Here is a 23,887-nt window from a genome sequence, read left to right on the forward strand (position 1 = left end):
TCAGGGGAGTCTAGTACAGTGCTCTGCACCTAGTAAGCACTCAATAAATAACATCTAGACTGTGAGCCTGTTGTTGGGTAGGGACCGTCTCTATATGTTGCCAACTTGTACTTCCCAAGTGCTTAGTACAGTGCTCTGCGCTCAGTAAGCGCTCAGTAAATACGATTGAATGACAATGAATGACTAGCATCCTCGGAACATCTGCAGTACTGTATGGGACACCTCTTCGATTTGCTCCATGCAACTGCTCAGAGCTTAGCGTATAGAACAATCCATTATAGCCTTGAGCCCCAAATGCTCCCTGCTCTTTTTCCTTGCTGACTGAGTAAATGATTGCAAAAGTTCAGCATAAAATCCTTTTGGATAAACAATGCATTCTAGATGATGACACAGGCATGGCCATAGAGACATGCTTACTATAAAGATCTTAAATCCCGGTAAGATACATCCAGTGGGTTATCAACAAACACATTCTGGAAATGATTCGAAAATCTTAGCCAGTTGGACTTCATCAGACTGATTTTGAGAATTAATTCCCATCTGATCGGAGTCTTACAAAAGAGTTTAGATTTTGACTTTGTGTAGAGAGTTTAACAAATTGTCAAAATCTCATGTCTGGCATGCAAAATTAACATCGTTCTTGAGTAGGAAAGCAGCGGGTGGGAAAGATAATAGAAAACCATCAAATGACATTCAGCGTTTTAACAAAAGCAACATTCTGCTCTCGAGATTACTTTCGGATCATTTGTTTTCTTCAAACATCATAGGTTTCATATGAAATTCTCATTATGTTAGACTTTGGTTCTTTGGACCAAAGATAAGCAAACCTACAGGGATTCTTTGTTCTGTCTGGAAATTCTGTAAAATTTTCAGCACTAGTTCTTAATAGCGTGAAAGTATCCATCCTTCATTCTTGAAAGCGCCTTTCCCCAAAGAAGTCAAAGAAGCAGAAAACCGAAAGACTGTTGTCAGCGAAAAGGGCTAAGAGCAGTGACTCAAATGCAGATAATCACAGTAGTCACTCCAAACAGCTGTGTAGCAGACAGCTGATGGGATGATAAGAGTTTGTAACTAAACGCTTCTCTCAGTTGAAAGAGAGCACTAGCTAAAGGAATTCTTTGAGGAAAAGAAAACCGTGATTCTTTTGTTTCTTTGTTGTCAGTCTGATAAAGGTGAACAGATTTAGTTTCTTGATCAGTCTACAAGTTTTCCTGTTCACCAGATGTTGCCATTTTTGTTTGCTGTTTCACAATACCAATTTCGGTACTTTTTGAAACCCTATAAATATTTGGGCTGTGAAAAAGAAAAGAGTGCATTTTTTTTGAATTCAGTTAGAATTTTGAAGCTGCTTAATGGGCATTTCTGGCTTGGTGTTGATTTGAGTGATGTTCATTAACAGTCTCAAGTAGGTATTTTTCAGTGGACTGCTTTCCTTGGATATATTCCCTTTAGAAATGATGAATACGTGTGGTATGCTAAGATAATTACTAACCAGCATTTTACCAAATGTTATCCTTTTTTAGTTGAATCTTTTGGTTTGTTTTACTTTCAGCATCATAGCCAACTATACGATTTTGAAACTATGAAACTGTCCCTTTCCTATACCCCTCCTGCTTGAATGAAAGCTACTCCTGGAGGTGCTGTTTATTAGTATTAATAATAATAATAACAATATCCCTTGCCATTTGGCCATCTGATATTGGAAGATAATGGAGGAATTATAACTATTTATATGCAACAGAGTGAATAAACTAGGATCTTTGTGGTGAAAGTCTTTGATTGGTTAGTCTCCGCAATTTCCAAAGTGGAGAGGACTTTTTGATTTCCTCTGTCTCCTTTCCATTGTTTATTTCCCACATCAGTCTGTCTAAATCTCCCAGTTCTTCCTCTAGAATAATTCTTGGATCCATCCCTCTCTCTTCACCCTTACAGCCCCTACCTTAGTTCCAGACCTCAATGTCTCCTTCCGAGACTTCCCTATCAGCTGCCTCACATCTTCACTCTCCCTACGTCCTACTGCCTGGATTATCTTGCCTCCTAAATCCTCTCCTCCTTCTGACTTTTTCCAATCCATCAGGAGTGTGGCCTAGTGGAAAGAACGTGGGCCTGGAATCCAGGCGACCTGTGTTCTAATTCTTGCTCTGCATTTTCCTGCTACGTGATGTTGAACATAATAATGATAATAATAATGGCATTTATTAAGCACTTACTATGTGCAAAGCACTGTTCTAAGTGCTGGGGAGGTTACAGGGTGATCAGGTTGTCCCACGGGGGGCTCACAGTCTTAATCCCCATTTTACAGATGAGGTAACTGAGGCTCCGAGAAGTTGAGTTGCCCAAGGTCGCACAGCAGACATGTGGCTGAGCCAGGATTTGAACCCATGACCTCTGACTCCAAAGCCCGGGCTATTTCCACTGAGCCACGCTGCCATCTCACTTAACTTCTCTGTGCCTCAGAGTCCTCATCTGTAAAACGGAGATTTAATACCTATTCTCCGTCCTTCATAGACTTTAAGCCCTATGTTGGACAGGGACTGTGTCCAATCTAATTATCTCACCCCAGCACTTAGCTCAGTGTTTGGCATTAGCAATCATCATCATCATCATCATCAATGGCATTTATTGAGCACTTACTATGTGTAGAGTACAGTACTAAGTGCTTGGGAGAGTACAACAGAATTCATATATACTTCATTCATTCAGTCATATTTATTGAGCGCTTACTGTGTGCAGAGCACTGTACTAAGCACTTGGGAAGTAGAAGTTGGCAACAAGTTGGCACTTTCCTGTCCCCAGCGAGTTTACAGTCCAGAAGGAGAGACTGATGCTAATAATTTATAGTATAAAATATATAATTTATAGGTTATTCAATCAATCATATTAATTGAGTGCTTACTATGTTCAGAGCACTTTATTAAGTGCTTGGGAGAGTATACTATAACAGATTCCCTATCCCAGTCTAGAAGGCATGGATATGTTTGTAAGTGCTGTGGGGTGAATATCAATTGCACAAAGGTCACTGATCCAAATACATGGATGACAAAGAAGGGAGAGGGAAACGGGGGAAAAGAGGGTTTAATTGGGGAAGGCCTCTTGGAGGAAATGTGACATCAGTAAGGCTTGGAAGGTAGGGAGAGAGGTGGTCTGGCATACGTGGACGGGGAGGGAGCTCCGGGCCAGAGGGAGGATGTGGGAAAATGGTAGGTGATGCGATAGATGAAATCGGGGCGTAGTGAGCAAATGGCGGTAGAAGAGTGAAATGGGCAGGCTGGGCTCCGACAGGAGATTGGTGAGGTAAGGGAGCAAGCTGATGGAATGCTTTCAAGCCAGTGGGAAGGAGTTTCTATTTGATGTGGAGGTGGATGGGAAATCACTAGAGGTCCTTGAGAAGTGGGGAGACCATGGACTGAATTCTTCTCAGACAAACAATCTGTGCAGCAGAATGAAGTACGGACCGGAGTGGGGAAAGACAGGACGCAGGGTTGTCAGCAAGGAGACAAGGCACGATAGGATAAATGCTTTGATTAGCTTAAGAGCAGTTTGGATGGAGACAAAAGGGTGGATTTTAGCAGTGTTGTGAAGGTAGAACCCAGAGAATTTGCTGAGATTGAAAACGTGGCTAAGTGAGAGAAATGAAGTGAGGAAAATGCCCAGATCAAATGACCCTCAGGCCTCTGCTCTTTCCACTGCTTCTTTTCTTGGGTTGTGTCTAACCTTATTTGCTTGTAAGGGCTAGGGCTTAGAAAAGTTCCTGGCACATAGTAAGCACTTAACAAATGCCATAGTATTTATTATTATTATTTCCTGCCCATGCCAAGATCTGAGATCTCAACAATGTTTCATAGTTTCTTCATTTGTTAGCAATGAAAATGATTCTGATTTTTTTCCCCCAAGACCCTCTGTACTTATAATAATAATAATGTCATTTATTAAGCGCTTACTATGTGCAAAGCACTGTTCTAAGCGCTGGAGCACTGTTCTGATACTTCCCTGTAAGTGTCCTGGGGCTCACCTTCCCCTGGTCCTTTCCCCACTTCTCTCAGGCTGTCTCAGATTCCGGTTTCACCCTCTCCAAGTTCTTCAGTTGCCAGGGCCTTTCAGTGCTTTTCTCCCCTTTTGGAGTTCTAGCCACTGGAACCTGATCTTCCAGGGAATCCTAACCCTAACATGGAATTCCTCCTCCTTTGCCCTGTGTCTGTCTGGGGTCCAAGGGACCCAATATCCTGTTATCCTATGCACATTCAGAAACTTCAAGGTGGCCTAGGGTTTTCTTCAATTATCTGACCACCCCCACCATTTTCTCTCCATCCTTCCCTCTGCTTGATTGGGCTAAGTTTTTACAGTTCACTCAAAAAGGGGCACCACAGAGTGACTCTCCTGGCTTCCTCCTCCCACTCCTGAATGTGGGGGACCAGTGGAAACCGTCCATCACAGGAAGTCATCCACATAGAGGAGCTAGTTGAAGCCATAGGAGCCAGTGAGCTCCCCAAGAAAGTAGACTGAGAAGGGTTTCCATAACAGAGCTTTGAAGGACACCCAATCAATGGTATTTATTGAGCCCTTACTGTGTGCAGAACACTGTACTAAGCACTTGGGAGACTATAATACAATAGAGTTGGTAGACACAATTCTCTGCCTTTAAAGAACTCATAATCTAGAGATGGGCCTCATCTCCCAGTAGGGAAAACAGCTTCAAGCAGCAGCCAGGGCAGTCTTGAGGGTAGGCACTGGAATACCAGCCTACCATGAGAAGAATTCAGCAATGCCTTTTTCCGAAGTCTCAACTACATGATCCTTTACTTTATGCCCTCAAAAATATTTATGATGACATCAAAGCCAGCTCAATTCTTAATGAAAAGCAAATGACTCTACATCCCCATGTAGCCCTACAAGTCTCTTTTATGGGTTTTTTGTTTTAAAACTAAAAATAAACTAGGGGGAAAATACCAGTGTTTTAAAACAGCGTAAATGGGTATGCTTTTAAGTGAAGTATATTTTCAATGTCTAAATTATTAAAATTATCTAAATGTTTAAGTTCAATAGACACCTGGATTACATTTGCTTTTCTTTTTAAAATTCGTGAGCATAACGTTAGGTTCTAATAGCTTTTCTGTTCTAATAACTTCAAGCAAATAACAGTTGAATTACTTTAGAAATGAAAGCAATTGGGCAAACCAATTAGATTATTACACAAACATGAAACTGAGTTTAGGGGTTGACTCTCAACCACCATTTCTTATTTTCAGAAACTACGCAATCATGTGATTAGAAGTTCAAAAAGAACCTAGGAGGTCATCAATTTTCCATCTCTGCGGGAGTCAGAGAATCCAGATTGGGGGCAGGGGGAAGGGAATTGGATGGTTAGTTTTTTCTTAGCTTGTCTCCTATCTTCAAAAAGATTCTGGTTAGACCATCCCAGGCTGTTGAGTTCCCTAAAATATCATCCAAAAATCACTTGCTCACTGCCATCTTCATCTCCTTCTCTAACAGCTCCTTCTCTGCATTATAGTACACACAAGTCTCCCACAAAAAAAAAAAAGGGCCATCACTCTGACCCTACGGTCCCCTTCAGCTATCGCCCCATCTCCTTCCTCCCATTCCTACAATCTCCTAGAGCAGAGTGGCCTAGTGAGAAAAGCACAGGCTTGGGAGTCAGAGGATCTGGGTTCTAATTCCAGTTCTGCCACTTTTTTTTAAGGCATTTGTTAAGCGCTTACTGTGTGTCAAGTACTGTTCTAAAACCTGGTAGATACATGTTAATCAGGCCCAATACAGTCCCTGTCCCACATGGGGCTCCCAGTGTAAGTATGAGGAAGACCAGGTACTGAATCTCCATTTTGCAGTTGAGGAAACTGAGGCAAAGAGATGTGACTTGCCCAAGGTTACAAAGTAGACAGGTGGCAGAGCCAGGATTAGAACCCAGATCTTCTGGCTCCCAGGCCCTTGTTTTATTGATTAGGTTATGCTGCTTCCCACACTTTTGGGCTGTGGTCAAGTGTCTTTAGCTTCTCTGAGTCTCAGTTTGCTCATTTGTAAAAGAGGGTTAAATACCTCTTCTCCTTTATACTTTAGACTGTGATCCCCAATCAATCAATCGTATTTATTGAGCGCTTACTATGTGCAAAGCACTGTACTAAGCGCTTGGGAAGTACAAATTGGCAACACAACTTGGCAACCCAAGTGGGACAGGGACTGTGTACAACTCAATTAACTTGAATCTACCCCAGTGTTTAGTACCACTCGGCCCATAGTAAATGCTTAATACCACAATTTTTATTACACTCACTGCCTTAGTTTTTTTCCACCAATGCTCTTCTTTAAAAACATCTTCAACAACCTCCAGAGGAGGAGATTCCATTCCATAATTTAAGGAGCCTCATCCATTTAGGCCTTTATCTAGCTCTCCATGTTAGAAGCAAAACTAGCCTGGGGAGATTTTTATTTGAATGTGTATTTGTGACTGAGATCCTGCCTGCTGGGAGGCTGTCTTCTTGGAGCTGGTGACTCATATTTCTGAAGACCTTATTAAATTACTTATCAACTTTCTATTCCTTGAGCATTTGGTTGGCTTGGGAATAGGTGCTCATGGAAGAATACAAAATATATTGCCGTGGAGGATGTTTCTACTTGCCTAGTCTGTGTAGGGGATCACTAGAAATCAATCAATTAAGCAGTAGTATTTAGCCCTCCTCATCTTGAAAGCCCTTCTGAAAGAACATCCCCTCCTCATCTACATGAGTGGAAGTGTAGTCTAGGTTGTAATAGAAGATGAAAAAAGCATTTGGAAATGCAGGGTGAAGGAGAGAACAGGCACAATGCAAGGGAATGTTAGCAAGCCTATTGAGTTTTGAAAATAACTTCTAAAGAAAGCTTAGTATAATAATAATAATAATAATGGCATTTATTAAGCGCTTACTATGTGCAAAGCACTGTTCTAAGCACTGAAGGCCTATATTAACAAAATGAAGTGAAAAATTCAAACAATTATCCTGACATTTCAGGCTGAACTATATTTCCAGACCTCTTTTGGTAAACGCCTCGATTATCACTTTTAGAGTGCAGTTCCAGTGATGGATTTTACAGGCTACAGAGGGACACAATGCTATACAACTAAAAATTTACCTTGTTAAGTAAATTGCACGGCTACTCTTCACTCAGTGTTGGAGCCTTATTCTTGAAAATATATGTCTTCAACTGAAACAATTTTAACCAAATTCAATGTGCCATAAGAATGAATACAAATAAAGGGGAGGCAGAAGGATTTTTCACCAAAATTCTATGCTTACATATAATAGTCCTAATAATAATAATAATAATAATATTTGTTAAGAGCTTAACTACGGGTTAAACAATTCAGTGCTTAGAACAGTGCTTCAGCGCGTAGAACAGTGCTTCAGCGCGTAGAACAGTGCTTTGCACATAGTAAGCACTTAAATACCCCCATTATTATTATTATTATTATTACTAACCATTGTATCCCAGTAGATACAAGATAATCAATTTGGAAACAGTTCTTGTCACAGTCTAAGGAGGAGTGAGAAGGATTTAATCTCTGTTTTACAAATGAAGGAACTAAGGCACAGAGAAGTTAAGTGATATGCCCGAGGACACACAGCAGATGAACGGCAGAACCGGCATTAGAACCCAGGTCCTCTGTCTCCCAGAGCCATCCTCTTTTCATTAGGCCATATTCTCTCTCGGTTTACACCGTATATTGTAAACAATTTCAAATAATTCAACACCGATGATGACTGCAAAACTTGACTCAAATGGTGAAGTAATTATGGTTGGAAAGCATTTGATTTAACAGTCAAATTAGAAGTTTTCCTCAGCTCAGCACTCCTCTATCAGTTGCTGGATGTTTTAATCTGAGTGGTACAATAGCAGAGAGCTAGAGACGTTCAGAGAATACTTGCTGGTTGCCTAATGCTTTGGTTGTGCCATCAAAATGAAAAATATCAACTAGGACAAGTTTAAGGGAGGAATACCTGTGCTTGAGAGGAACACCTGTGTTTATATTTTCGTATATTAAATGTTGCAATTAATGAACAGGTGGCAGAGTGTGCTTTTTTAAACTTTTTCACCATGATCTACAATTTACAATTTCAGTAATGATAATGATACTAATGATACTAATGATAATGATTACGATAGTTACAGGAGGGAGAAATCAGTGGGGAGAAATATATGCCAGAACTCAACCGAACAACTTGACAACTATATATTTTATCCATTATATATAGTATGTACATTTGGCAATCATTACAGTAATGACTATCCAAACAAGTTTTTTTTTATAGTAAAATCAAATATAACTTGATTTCCTTTTCATTTTTGCAGTAAAAACTGTAATCAAACTCACAGTGAGTTATACTTCACTAAGAAATTTCTGTCATAATTATTTGAGATATATGATCAGGTTACGGTAATTCAATAAGAAGTCAAAAACTAACCCCTCCCAGATCCCCATACATTAGTATTGTGAGAAGTTATTAGTATTGTGAGAAGCAGCGTGGCTCAGTGGAAAGAGCCCGGGCTTGGGAGTCAGAAGTTGTGGGTTTTAATCCCAGCTCTGCCACTTAGCTGTGTGATCATGGGCAAGTCACTTCACTTCTCTTTGCCTCAGTTACCTCATCTGTAAAACGGGGATTAAGACTGTGAGCCCCATGTGGGACAACCTGATTACCCTGTTTCTACCCAGCACTTAGAACAGGGCTCGGCATATAGTAAGCACTTAATACCATCATTATTATTAGAATTTTTAGAACTTCAGCGATTAGTAGAGTTATCTTTGTGCTTGGTTTTATGGTCAGGAAAAGTGTGTAAACTACGTAAACATATCTGTGTTATACAGAATAACTCTTTCCAGGATACTACAGTAGAGAACTAGCATAACTTTCTGAATAATTCAGGCAAGAATCAGTATTTGTGTTTTTTAGTGAATTACCCAAATAATTGTCTTAATTCCATTTGAAGTTCTAAATTGTATTCTGGAATTCTGGAAGGACTCATTTATCTTACTTGAGTATTTCAAAGAACAAATCTCCCTGCAGTATTAGGTTAAGAATGTAAAGTCTGACCCTACACTACATACGTGTAGGGATAGAAGCAGCGTGGCTTAGTGGAAAGAGCACGGGCTCGGGAGGTAACTTCTCTGTGCCTCAGTGACCTCATCTGTAAAATGGGGATTAAGACTGAGCGCCTCACGTAGGACAACCTGATTACCTTGTATCTACTCCAGTGCTTAGAACAGTGCTTGGCACATAGTAAGCACTGAAATGCCATCATTATTATTATTACAATCCCGAATGCATTGGGAGACCAATGCAGGAGGGAGACTGAATAGGGTGGTGAAATGAGAAGTTCTAAGTGACCTGAAAAGCAACTTATTGCATTACTTTTACAATGATGCTGAATGTGGGAAATGCAGACTATTTGCAACAGTTTTAGGAAATGTCTATGGAGGATGAGAAAAAATGTTAAGAGAAATGCAGGAGTGCATATTATTGAAATTAGAGTCCCATTCTTTAATCAGTTCCGAAGTTAAGGGAGGCTCTAACCCCTTCACTTATTAATACACATCTCACAGAAAGAAATTATTTCTCTTTTGATTATAACAAAATGACAGACGACTCCCTTTTCCCCCTGATGAAATTAGATAAAAGTCCACTGTTGGCCAGGTTTAGAGGGTGGATTGAGTTGAGTTTTGGTTTTTTTTTTAAGATTTCCAGCACCATCTGTTGATAAAAACCTTGAGTTATTTTGGACTTTGTGTTTCTACTCAATTCTGTGTCAGTTAATATACTGGAAATTTAATTGCAAAAAGGCTCTGACACTGAACTTACAAAATTTTTTCCACCCAACCTTGTTCCAGTTATTTGCCAGCCTTTGGGCTACAGCCTAATAAATCCGTTTTTTGTTTGTTTGTTTCCCATTGAGGGGGAAGAAATGGTACGGTTGGGGAGACAGAGTGGATCTGACATCTGTGACTCAAAATGGGGAAGGCACCTGTCAGTGGCTCAGTGGAAAGAGCACGGGCTTGGGAGTCAGAGGTCATGGGTTCTAATCCTGGCTCTGTCACATGTCTGCTGTGTGACCTTGGGCAAGTCACTTCACTTCTCTGAGCCTCAGTTACCTCATCTGTAAAATGGGGATGAAGACTGTGAGCCCCACGTGGGACAACCTGATCACCTTGTACCCCCCCCAGTGCTTAGAACAGTGCTTTGCACATAGTAAGTGCTTAACAAATGCCATCATTATTATTATTTTTATTATTATAAACATCTCCCTTCCTCTCAAAACTATGTGAATGTGGTTTAGAGATTGGTTCTGTTTCTATGCTTTCTGGGTCTTTTATAACAACCACTTTCCAAACCCTACCTCAACATTTTTCAGAATCCATCAGTGCTGCCTTTACTCCTTCCAGAAAAAGGAGAACCCTGCACCATGTGGCTAAATAGTTTATTTGAGCTGCAAGAGCATCTTAGAATTACTTAGACAAGCTGAAATGTATTAGAATTATATTACGCACGCCGATAAATACTCTCTGCAGAATGCCGTGAACTTTGTGCACATAAATGATCGTTTCTATGTGCAAAGTATTCTCAGACAAAATCGTGTTCCGAGATTGGTTTTGCCCAGATCCAAGGGAATGTATTGTACACCCTCTGCTGGTTTTGTGTAAAGTGCTCACAGACACTCTTCTCAAGCATGGATTTCTTCACAAGTTAGAGCCACATGCTCAAAAGAAAGAAATCAAATGACAAGAGGATTGTTAGAAATGCCATGACAATTATCTAATGAATGTAAGGAAGTAAACTAAGTAGGGTGGAGTTGGCATCCGGGGACTTTATTCATTCATTTAATTCCCCCTTCTAGATGTGAGCCCGTTGTTGGGTAGGGACCGTCTCTATATGTTGACGATTTGTACTTCCCAAGCACGTAGTACAGCGCTCTGCACACAGTAAGCGCTCAGTAAATGCGATTGAATGAATTTAATCGTATTTCTGGAGCGCTGACTGTGTGTAGAGCACTTTACTAAGCGCTTGGGAGAATACCGTACAATGATAAGCAGACACATTCCTGCCCAAAACGAGCTGACAGTCTGGGGGGCTTGGGGGAAGACCGACATAAGTATAAATAAATAAATGACAGATATGTACTTAAGTGCTTTGGGGGCTGAGAAGGGGGATGAACAGAGAGAGCAGGTCAGGGCAATGCAGAAGGAAGGGGAGAAGACAAAAGCGGGGCTTAGTCAGGGAAGGCCTCTTGGAAGAGATGGGCCCTCAATAAGGCTTTGAAGGAGGGGAAGAGTATTGTCGGATTTGAGGAGGGAGGGCATTCCAGGCCAGAGGAAGGAAGTGGGCGAGGGGTCGGTGGCAAGATAGATGAGATTGAGGTCCAGTGAGAAGGTTAGCATTAGAGGGGTGAAATGTGTTTTCTGGGTTGTAGAAGGAGAGTGGTGAGGGGAGGTAGGAGGGGGCAAGGTGGTTGCATTCTTTAAAGCCAAAGTCGAGGAGTTTTTGTTTAATGCAGAGGTGGATGGGCAACCACGAGAGTTTTTTGAGAAGCAGGAAGACAGGTTCTGAATGTCTTTGTAGAAAAATGATATGGGAAAGCAGAGTGAAGTATGGACTCGAGTGGGGAGAAACAGGGGGCTGGGAGGTCAGCAAGAAGGCTGATGCAGTAATCCAGGAGGGATAGGATGAGTGACCTTAGTGTGGTAGCAGTTTGGATGGAGAGGAAAGGGCTGATTTTAGAGCCATTTTAACATGGTACTTTGGGGAGAAAAAAGTTAGTCTACTCTCCTCAATCATATTCACTGAACTTTTACTACGTGCAGGACACCATACAAGACACCTGGGAGAGCACAATATAACTCAATTTGGAGTTGGTAGACACATCCCCTGCCCACTTCAAGCCAGCAAACTTCAAAATCATTCCAAAAGAAGTTCCAACACCGATTCAAACATAGAATTTAAACATATCGAAACAGTAGTAGTAGTGGTACTTAGTCATGGTAATGTTTATTCAACACTTACTATGTGCAAAGCACTGTACTAAGCCCGGGGAAAGAAATACACGGCTGAGATATAGTTACAGTCACTAGCCCCCAACGAGCTCACAGCCTAAGGATGACTTCTAGACTTTAAGTCCACTGTGGGCAGGGATTGTCTGTCTTTATTGCTGAATTGTAGTTTCCAAGCGCTTAGTACAGTGCTCTGCGCACAGTAAGCATTCAATAAGCACAATTGAATGAAAGAATGAGAAGAAGATCTGGAGTGTCTACTGAGTAACACACTGTACTAAGTTCTGGGGAAAGTATACCAGAAGAAAAACAGCCTGTTCCTACCTACAAGGAACTTCCCGTCGAAGCAGGGAGAAAATCATACAACGACATTAGCATATAGCAGGAGGAATCAAGAGCAGGTAGGTATTGGAATGAAAATGCCAGAAGGAAATAGCAGATTAAATCAGACCAAATGAGCATCCGATTGACTTTCCATACGGACACAGATGTTGAGGATGATCATAAATACATAAAGGCCGGGATACCGTTTGGGTCGATCTGACTTGGGCATTGACAATTAACTGGAGTCTGCCAAATCCCTAGGGAGATTTGTGTTTTATTATCTACATGACTAGCCTTTGGCCTCATCCCTCTGAACCAAACATTTTCCTGGAGCAGATGGGATCATGGCTCTCTGATCTATGCAGATGGTAGCGACCAGATGAAGCCTAGGATAGAAGAACACAAAGAAAAGGTTTCGGTTATCTGGGGACATCCAGAGAAAGCACTGAGAAGCTCCTTCGGGCGTACACTGAGTCGGTCATTTCTGCTCTGCTGCTTTTTGTAGGCGTTTGGATGCCAACCACATCAATTCCGTTCCACCCAACTGCTTCAGCGGCCTGCATTCTCTCAGACACCTCTGGCTCGATGACAACTCTCTGACGGAAATCCCTATCCGGGCGTTTAGGAGTCTACCAGCCCTGCAGGCCATGACGTTGGCCCTGAACAAAATTCACCACATACCAGATCACGCCTTTGGAAACCTCTCCAGTTTGGTCGTACTGTAGGTTTCATTGCTAGTCTGTAATTTATAACTCCACTGTAAGCGCCCGGCCTTTTCCCAATATTCATTTCAAAAGGCTGGGCTTGAAACTTTGATCGAGGGAGTTCCGTAGCAATAAGGCCACGGATACCAAGGGGTGGTTTGTTTCGGGTCGTTATCGTTCCTTCGGCTCGTTATTCCCCTGAGCTCTGAGGAGGGTACGTGCCACAGGAGAAGTGGAAGGGGAGTCCCTCTTCTCATAAGAATAATGATGGAATTTGCTAAGCACTTACTACGTGCCAAGATCTGTACTAAGCATTAGGGTGAATGCAAGATAATCAGGTCACAGTCCCTGTCCCACTTGTGGGGGTCTTCATCCCTTCATCTTGACTGAGCCCGAAGAAGAGAATAAATATATAACTGCTTCCATGATTCCTAATCGTGGATGCTTGGTGGCGACCAACATCCTTTCACTCATTCTCGAGTATTTATTGAGCTCCTGTTGGGTGCAGAGCACTTGCACTAAGCACTTGAAATAATAATAATGGTATGTGTTAAGTACTTAGTAAATGCCCAGCACTGTTGCAAGCACTGGAGTATATACGAGTTAATCAGATTGGACACAGTCCCTGTCCCACATGGGGCTCACAGCCAATCCCCATTTTACAGATGAGGTCACCGAGGCCCCAGGTCACCCACTAGACATGCAATGGAGGCAGAATTAGAATCCAGGTCCTTGACTCCCAGGTGGCTCTATCCACTGAGCCACTGGGGTCCCAGCCTCCTAGGAGTGTAAAGTATGTTGGGTACAGGGGAGATCTCTAAATACGCCAGCTCTAGAACGTATAGATATAAAATGGGGGGAAATGTGCTTGCAAGAATGAATTACAGCTGGGATGGCCATTTTCCTTAATAGTTTGTAAGTGAATAATGGAATGTGGTGGGCTGTGTCCATCCTGATTATCTTGTTTCTACCCCAGTGCTTAGTACAGCGTCTGATTCATAGTAAGCACTTAACTACCAAAAAAAATCTGGCGCTGTATCAACTTCTATATCTGGCATTACAGGAGCAAGCAGACACTCTGCCTCTAGAATGATGAGTCCCAGAAGTACTGCCTTCTCTCTGTTTTGCAAATATCGCTCCTGACTCCTACAGTGAGTCACAGTGAAGCATCAAAATTGGATTAATTTACATTTTTTTTCATGGCGAGAAATACCTAGAACCCCGTTACTGATCAAAGGTATAATTGTTGCTTCGCTTCCTGGGCGAACGTTTTGAGTTCAGGGCTCAGTTTTAGAATATAAGAATCTGCTTGGTCAGACTGTTTCAGGTGGAGTCTAGATTTTGTGGTATATACCAAGCAAATAAGCTTCTGCATCCCTACTCCATTAAAAAAATCATAGTCTTATTAGGTTAATGAACTTGATGGAACGGGATTCGGGCTTTTCTTTTCTCGCTGTGAATTTCTGAAGCATTGAAAAGAAAGCCTGTGTCTTTGTGGGAGGGAGGGAAGGGCGAACACATCTTCTCGGCAAAACACGGCTTGCCTCTGGTTAGCGCAGCCTTGAAAATAAGTATCTTGTGATTTAACCCGTCACAATGTTTAGCTCAAATCCAGTGTTTGCAGTGTGCTGGCCTGACTGAGCTCTCCATGTCCTCCTTCAGACATCTTCATAACAATAGGATCAACTCCCTGGGAAAGAAGTGCTTTGATGGGCTCCACAACCTAGAAACTTTGTGAGTTGACCTTTTCCTTGTTTCCCTTTTTCAGTGTTTCCAAAAGAATAAAAGTAGCCGAAAAGCCAGACATACTTTTGGTTTGCTTAATTGCTAAGGGCTTGAAACGATTGTTTCTGATGACTGAATAATACCCACTCAATTCTAAACAATACAATTGAAGTTTGTGGGATGGTTTCCTTTCCTTTGTAGCGTTATAAGTAGAATGAGTATTACACCTGCCACTGTACTGCGAAATAACTATGCTCGTTTGTTTAGGAAATAGTCACATTTTCAGGACCAATTCGCTGTAATTATTCAGTTTAAAATCGTTGAATTCTGTCTCGCGTGAGGCTTCGGAAGGGTGTGGGTTAGTTGAATAAAGCGCGAGCTGGCTGCCCAGTGGAAAAGGAGGGCACCCACCTCCCCGGAGACAGCAAAAATCAAAGAATCGATCGGAAGAACCAGGGACCGGTCCCGGACTGATCGAAAGGGCTGATTGGTCGGAAGGGGAAGACCTGAGTGGTCATTGCCAATAGATAGAATATATCTATTTATTCTGACGGTTTTGACACCTGTCTCCATGTTTTGTTTTGTTGTCTGTCTCCCCCTCCTACACTGTGAGCCCGTTGTTGGGTAGGGACTGTCTCTATATGTTGCCGACTTGTACTTCCCAAGTGCTTAGTACAGTGCTCTGCACCCAGTAAGTGCTCAATAAGTACAATTGAATGAATGAATTGCCAATCAATCATCTGAGCACATGTGAGGAACTATTGCCCTGGTAGAAGCCATATCTAAAACCAACCAGTAAACTGGGAAATCACAAATCCTTGTCCACATCTTCCCCTGTTTCTCACTGGGCCAAGCCGTCACTCATGTCTTGATAGTTCAGCTTTCGGAAGAATGAAGAGCACTTGGACCTTCTTCAGAATCAACGGTAGGGAAGGCCTGTCTTCCTAATTGCTGCCTTCTTTGCCAAGCTGGGCAGTAGTGACTGGTGGTTCTGCCTTGGGATTATACGACCTGCAAAGCGTTGTCTTTCAGAGTCTCCGAGGAACTTATTCAACGGGTTCAACATCCCAGTTTGGCACAGACCAGTCACATAAGATGCAGGTGGAGAATGGGTTCCCTAACAGTAGGCAATAATCGGAACTCTCCATAGCACTAAACTGGCTCAGAAACGCTTACTGGGAAACCAGGGGGTGTGGGTTTGAGGACTGGAAAATCCTGTATGTCTTTTTTTCCACAAAGTTGCTCTAACTAGCTTCAGGCAACCCCTTGGTTGCTCTGGGCACCAATCAAGTACTTTGCTGCATGGAGCTAAATGTGGCCCACCTGGTCCTTGGATGACTGAGATATTCCCAGCATCCTGTGGGGCCAATCCAGCCCCCGACTGCCACCGTCATCTTAAAGGACAAAACGGAATCCTTACCCTAAGCTTGGTAATTAACCTAGGGATTTGGGAACTTCCCAGCAGCATGGGTGAGCAGGACTGCAAGGAGGGCAACCTTGCTGGTTCCTGCATTATCTTTTTCCCCATGGAATACTGGCTGAATCCCTGCCTCCTTATTTGTAGCATTTGACTGCCACAAAACTTCATCTTTGACTTCTGTCTATCACAGATAGAAATTTCCTGCCCAGAATAAGGTTTAAACATTGCCCGTATGAGGACAGCACAATTAAGTGACTTACCAATCAAGTGACAGTTAAAAAACATTTATTCTCCACAGAGAACCACATTTGATTCATCAGCCAAAGGTTTACGTGGGGTAGCTAGGAAGTTGTTCATTCACTGATTCTCCCTGTTTAGTAATCCCTCAATTATTTTTCTGTCAGGGAAAGATTCAAAACTTTCTTTAAGCTATTTGTAACCTGTGAGAGTGGAGCTCCTAGGGATAGGTCTTTTATTAGTAGTAGTAGCAGCAGCAGTAGTAGTAGTAGTATTGTATTTGCTAAGTGCTGATACAAATTAGGTCTGATGTAATCTCTGTCCCACATGAGGTTCACAGTCTAGGGGAAATATATTGAATCCCCATTTTACAGATGAGGAAACTGAGGCACAGAGAAGTGAAATGACCCGCCCAAATTCACAGATCAGGCAAGTGGCAGAGCCAGGATTAAAACCCACGTCCTCTCACTCCCAAGTCCGTGATCTTTCCATTAGGCCGTGCCGCTTCTTGTTGCCCTCCTTTAAGCCCTGTTTTCCCCCAGTCCTCCTTTGGAATTCCATTTCGTTTTAATGTTCCATTTTGGGTTTACTCCTTCTTCCCTTTTCTCCCTGGGCTGGTTTTATTTTCTTTCCTCGTCTCTCCTGCCGATGAGGGATTTTTATTTTCCATCCATCCCTTTTTCTTCAGGGTGGGTCTCTTCTGCCCTGCCCCCAGCCCACCTATGGGACTATGTACTGAGTGTTTGGGGGGATGCAGAGTGAGAGGCTGGGAGCTTTTGCTCTGCCCTCTCCCTCAAAGGCAGCACACCCCTTAGCCTGAATGGAAAGCTGGAAGATGACGGTATTCCAGAGAAGATGGCCACTGGTGGGGGTTTTCCCAGAGGAAGGAGAACCCTGTGGCTATGTAAGCTCTCCGGTAGAACCCTGATGCTTTAAACCCTTCCTCCAGCTTCACCACCACTGTGTGCTCCCAGACACCAAATTATAATATTAATTATTATTATGGTATTTGTTAAGCGCTTACTATGTGCCGGGCACTGTACTAAGAGCTGGGGTGGATACGAGCAAACCAGGTTGGACACAGTCCCTGTCCCGTGGCGGGCTCACAGTCTCAATCCCCATTTTGCAGATGAGGGAACTGAGGCCCAGAGAAGTGAAGCGACTTGCCCAAGGTCACACAGCAGAAAAGGGAAGAGGCAGGATTAGAACCCATGACCTTCCGACTTCCAAGCCCATGCTCTATCCACCACGCCATGCTGCTTCTCTATCCTGCTGCAGGGGGACATGAAGTCACAGAAGACTCCAGGTCAAACTGCCATTTAAACTTTCTACAGCTAGCAGGGCCACCCCACTAATGATGGCATTTATTAAGTGCTTACTCTGTGCAAAGCACTGTTCTAAGCGCTGGGGAGGTTACAAAGTGATCAGGTTGTCCCACATGGGGCTCACAGTCTTCATCCCCATTTTACAGATGAGGGAACTGAGGCACAGAGAAGTGAAGTGACTTGCCCAAAGTCACACAGCTGACAAGTGGTGGAGCCACTAATTTGGGCTTCAGAGAACAGCCAGGCGGACTCTGGCGGGACTCGGCATTAAAGGGTGAAAACATCCCAAATGCCCTGGGAGAAAACAAAACCGGTCCTCAATCACAATGGATAGCACACTGTCCTGAGATTCAGAAGGACCTGGGTTCTAATCCCAGCTCTTCCCTTATCTGTTGTGTGACCTTGGGCAAGTCCCTTCACTGGGCCTCAGTTACCTCATCTGTAAAATGGGGATTAAGACTGGGAGCCCTATGTGGGACAGGGACTGTGTCCAACTCGATTACCCTTGTATCCACCCCAGTACTTAGAACAGTGGCTGGCACATGGATGTCTTTAGATGAACCATTTTGCATTGTGATCCCTCTTATCTGGAGCCCCCTCCCCCTCTAATCAAACAATTAATCAATGATCAATCAATGACATTTATCCACATATGCCAGATCACCACTCTGCCCACTTTCAAAGCCTTATTAAAGGTCACATCTCATTCATTCTTTCAATCGTATTTATTGAGAATGAAAATGGATCATGAAGAGTAGGTGAAACTCAAGCCAAGAGTCTCAGGTCTTCCCCACAATAGAGTGGAAAGAGCCCGGGCTTTGGAGTCGGAGGTCATGGGTTCAAATCCCAGCTCTGCCAATTGTCAGCTGTGTGACTTTGGGCAAGTCACTTCACTTCTCTGGGCCTCAGTGACCTCAACTGCAAAATGGGGATTAAGACTGTGAGCCCCCTGTGGGACAACCTGATCACCTTGGAACCTCCCCAGCGCTTAGAACAGTGCTTTGCACATAGTAAGCGCTTAATAAATGCCATTTAAAAAAAAAATAGAGAATTGGAGGAATAGAAGCTCAGTATTGTACTCCCCCAAGCGCTTAGTACAGTGCTCTGCACACATTAAGCATTCAATATATACGATTGAATGAATGAATGGGTCTTTTCTCCTTCCTCCACTGCAAACACACTCATCTCTGGGCCTTTTCTCCCTCCTCCACTGCACACACAAGAAACCACACTGACAGGTCAGGGATTCTACGCACCCGTCCTCATCACCACCAGTGCTCAGTGCTGTTTGATAACAGGACTAGAGTGGGAGCCTGAAATCACTGCTTCAATCCCCTTAGATTCGGCCTCTTGCCCTCTGAAGGGTGATAAATTTTCAACAGGGGACACTCTGGGTAGCTAATGAGTTGAGTCTCCATCCTAACTGGGTGGAACCCTACTGAAACAGATAATTTCATCAGGAAGCTGTTTTTCTCTAACTGTTCAAGGGGAAGGTATTGCTCTACCACCCACCTTCCTCTTCTTTGCCCTATTCGACTAATAGAGCTTTGCCAGTCCTGGTATTTTTTTCAGGTGGGGCAGGGAGGGTGAGACAGAGAATGAGAATGTTCCCCATCGGCACTCCAGTTCTGAAAAATGTTCACCATAGGTGTTTTTTCTCTGACACCGCAAAAGAGTTGCCACAAAACTTAAAGTTAAATGATACAAGAAGCACCGTTTGGATAGCAAGGGATACAATGCAAATATCTTCGTGTTGGAAGAAGTAGAGAGCTTCTTTGGAGAAGAGATGGTTCACATTCTAAGAGGGAGAGAGAGCAGCGTGGCTCAGTGGAAGGAACACGGGTTTTGGAGGCAGAGGTCGTGGGTTCAAGTCCCAGCTCCGCCAATTGTCAGCTGTGTGACTTTAGGCAAGTCACTTCATTTCTCTGTGCCTCAGTTACCTCATCTGGAAAATGGGAATGAAGACTGTGAGCCCCCCGTGGGACAACCTGATCACCTTGTAACCTCCCCAGCGCTTGAAACAGTGATTTGCACATAGTAAGCGCTCAATAAATGCCATTATTATTATTACAGTTTAATCCCCATTTTACAGATCAGGAAACTGTGGCAAAGAGAAGTTAGGTGACTTGTCCAAGGTCACACATTGGGCAAATGGTAGAGCCGGGATAAGAACTCAGGTCCTCAGGGTCCCAGTTCCTTGGTCTTTCCACTAGGCCACACTGCTTCTCCTCTTCTGTGTCCCCAAGGCCGCCACATAACATACGTGTATAACTTATTGTATTAAAAAAGTGTCCTAAAAAATCAGAAGTGTTTTCCAACACCATCTTCTTGACTCCTTTTCTTAGCCTTGAGCATGGCTTCCTAAAATAGGTGGATTAAGGCTGGACCCAACCCAGCTTTGCTCCTTTAGTAATTAATAATAATAATAATAATAATGGCATTTGTTAAGCGCTTACTATGTGCAAAGCACCGTTCTAAGCGCTGGGAGGGGATATAAGGTGATCAGGTTGTCCCACGTGGGGCTCACAGTCTTCATCCCCATTTGACAGATGAGGGAACTGAGGCTCAGAGAAGTTAAGTGACTTGCCCAAGGTCACACAACAGACATTAGACAAAGAAGTCTTCAGTTCTGATGAGGCCAAACACATCAGAGAGGAATAATCTTAGAATCTCAGAGAAGCAGTGTGGCTCAGTGGAAAGAGCCCAGGCTTTGGAGTCATGGGTCATGGGTTCAAATCCCGGCTCCACCAACTGTCAGTTGTGTGACTTTGGGCAAGTCACTTAACTCCTCTGTGCCTTAGTTACCTCAGCTGTAAAATGGGGATTAAGACTGTGAGCCCCCTGTGAGACAACCTTGTAACCTCCTCAGCACTTAGAACAGTGTTTTGCCCATAGGAAGTGCTTAATTAATGCCATCATTAACTAATCAATCTTAAATTCTTCATAAACTTCTCAAGGACAACCAAATCAGTTAATCATTTCCAACCACAAACCCTAAGTCCATTCTATTTTGCAGCTTTTTCTAAGACTTTTGTTCACAAACCTCCTCAACGCCGCTCCACCAACTGCTCCAGGGGCTGGTATCCTCTCAGACACCTTTGGCTCCAACGGTGACTCTGTCCGCACATCATCCCGGGAATATGTCTGCTAAAAAGCCTGCACGTTTATCTGATTTTTTTGATGAAGTTTCACATTCTTCTGATTTTCTAGTTGAGGATTCATTCCCTCTAATGACCCTTAGCATAAAGGAACCAGTTACCTTAAACATAGCACCCCAATCTTCTGCAGCTCCAAACTGAGACTTCATTTTCATTAACCAAGCACATCCTGATTTGATTGCAGCTCACTCCACCCTCTTCCTACGTACCGTCAGAGGAAGAAAGATCACACCTGGTTGGCCTTCTCCAAATTTGCAGCTAATCAGGCTGGGCCTGTCCGTGCTCTTGGAATATCTTCTCTCTGGTCAAATGGATCCTGAGCTCTTATCGATCAGCCCCATTGATTAGGTTTTTCTAACAAAGACTCTAAATCTCATTTGTTAGCCTCTCACCTTCCATTACTGGCAGCAGAAAGCCTGCCCGTGGCTCTTTTAGTCTTGGATGTTTTCACTTCAAACTACAAAAGATGCAACTTTCAAATGCAGATGGATTGTTCTGTCCCTGCTCTGGCGAAGTCACAAGTCTTTAGAGCAGCACACAGCATTTGATTTGGAAAGTGGAATACCCACCGTATAGACTGAAGTGGTATTTTACACCTTCCCCACCGTGGGCTGGTTGGATTCCAGAATCACCATCGGTCACTAATTCATTCAATCGTATTTATTGAGCGCTTCCTGTGTGCAGAGCACTGTACCAAGCGCTTGGGAAGTCCAAGTCGGCAACATATAGAGACGGGCTCACCGTCTAGAAGGGGGAGACAGACAACAAAACAAAACATCCTCTGTAAACATAGTCACAACCTACCTATTTTCCACTTTGCTCTCTCATCTCATTATGCTTCTGAAGGGGAAAAAAAAGGAGAGCCAAACGGAAGACTCGGGAGGTGGTGGAAAGAGGAATTATCAGTAAGGCCGGACTCCGAACTCTTTTTTCCTTCCCTTTTGAGGACCTAACTGCAGTATTTTGACTGCAGCATGGCCTAGCGGCAACACCGTGGACTTGGGAGTTAGAGACGTGGGTTCTAATCCCGGCCTCTGCCACTTGTCTGCTGTGTGACCTTGGGCAAGTCACTTAACTTCTCTATGCCTCAGTAACCTCATCTGTAAAATGGGGATTGAATGTGAGCCCCGTGTGGGATAGGGGACTGTGTCCAACCTGGTTGTCTGTTGACTTCTTCCCCTTTCTAGACTGTAAACCCATTGTGGGCAGGGATTGTCTGTCTTTATTGCTGAATTATACTTTCCAAGCTCCTAGCAGTGCTCTGCACACAGTAAGTGCTCAATAAATATGATTGAATGAATAATAATAATAATAATAATAATGGTATTTGTTAAGCACTTATTCTGTGCAAAGCACTGTTCTAAGCGCTGGGGGGATACAAGGTGATCAGGTTGTCCCACTTGGGGCTCACAGTCTTAATCCCCATTTTCCAGATGAGGGAACTGAGGCCCAGAGAAGTGAAGTGACTTGCCCAAAGTCACACAGCTGACAGTTGGCGGAGCCGGGATTTGAACCCATCACCTCTGACTCCAAAGCCCGGGCTCTTTCCACTGAACCACGCTGCTTCTCTAGACTGTAAACCCGTTGTGGGCAGGGATTGTCTGTCTTTATTGCTGAATTAAGTAAGCGCTCAATAAATACGATTGAATGAATGAAATGAATGAATTATACTTTCCAAGCACTTAGTACAGTGCTCTGCACACAGTAAGCGCTCAATAAATATGATTGAATGGACGAATGAATGTCCTTGTATCTACCTCAGTGTTAGAACAGTGCTTGGCACATAGTAAATGGTTAACAAATACCATAATAATAATAATAATTATTATTATTATTATTATTTTGACTTGTTCTTAGCATGTGACCTGGGAGGAATTATCACTCCCGCTCAGCACATTTCAGCCCTGAACTAGCCTCAAGAGTTCCATTTCCTTACATCAGTCAATCAGTCAGTTGTATTTATTGAGCGCTTACTGTGTACTGTGTACTGTAAGTGTTCAATACAACAAGAAATGAACACATTCCCCATCCACAACGAGCTCACAACCTATAATATATTGATATTATACTGCAAGCCATTGCCCTCTTTAAACGGACCATTTCAGCAGTAATTATAAAACAATATGAGTTTACCCTCAGGCAGGTGGGTTAAGAATGCAAGTTCAAAATGCAAGTTTGCAAGTTCAAAATGCAAGTTTGGGAAATGCAGTTAGTGCTCGGAAATTAGGCACGTTGGTCAAATGGGATCTTTGATGCTGGTAATCTTCCCGGAGTAGTCAGTGGGGTGTTTTATTAAAAAGAAAATTTATCATCTGACTAAGAAAAGCCTATTGTATCTGGCATATGGGATTTCTTGAACCATTGGAACATAGTAGATGCACAGCAAATAGTAATAATAATAATAATATTTGTTAAATGCTTACTATGTGCCGAGCACTGGGGTAGATACAAGGTAATCAGATTGACCCACGTGGGGTTCACAGTCTTAATCCCCCTTTTACAGATGAGGTAACTGAGGCACAGAGAAGTGAAATGACTTGCCCACAGTCACACAGCTGACAAGTGGCAGAGCCAGGATTAGAACCCATGTCCTCTGACTCCCAAACCCATAGTCTTGTCACTAAACCACACTACTTCTCTAGTATTTTTGTGCAAGTAGAAACATATATCCATTGACCTGTTTGTGAAAAACTAAAAAATACGATGTATTTATTTTCACAGAGACCTGAATTACAACCATCTAAATGAATTCCCCACTGCTATCAGGACGCTCTCAAACCTCAAAGAATTGTAAGTATTTAGCGCAAATTCTGTGGGAGGAAATTTTGTCCTCCCTGTTGGGACTTGATTTCAAAAAGCCAATAATCATCCTGGAAAATCGAGTAAAAGTTAAAGCACTGAAGAAAACAATTCATTCACTCATTTAATCGTATTTATTGACACTTACTATGTGCAGGGCACTGTAC

General features: G+C 42.9%; 1 protein-coding gene across 1 annotated transcript in view; it reads left to right on the plus strand.

Annotated features, from left to right (window-relative positions):
- LGR5 (leucine rich repeat containing G protein-coupled receptor 5) overlaps positions 1–23,887 on the plus strand; it is a 94,574-nt gene that overhangs the window by 37,100 nt on the left and 33,587 nt on the right. The window contains exons 5-7 of the mRNA XM_038756789.1: positions 12,858–13,073; positions 14,719–14,790; positions 23,643–23,711. Of these exons, the coding sequence (XP_038612717.1) occupies positions 12,858–13,073; positions 14,719–14,790; positions 23,643–23,711 (357 nt within the window). The remainder of the gene's footprint in view (positions 1–12,857; positions 13,074–14,718; positions 14,791–23,642; positions 23,712–23,887) is intronic.

The sequence above is a fragment of the Tachyglossus aculeatus genome, chromosome 14 (assembly GCF_015852505.1).
Source record: "Tachyglossus aculeatus isolate mTacAcu1 chromosome 14, mTacAcu1.pri, whole genome shotgun sequence".
In the NCBI taxonomy this organism is placed as follows: domain Eukaryota; kingdom Metazoa; phylum Chordata; class Mammalia; order Monotremata; family Tachyglossidae; genus Tachyglossus; species Tachyglossus aculeatus.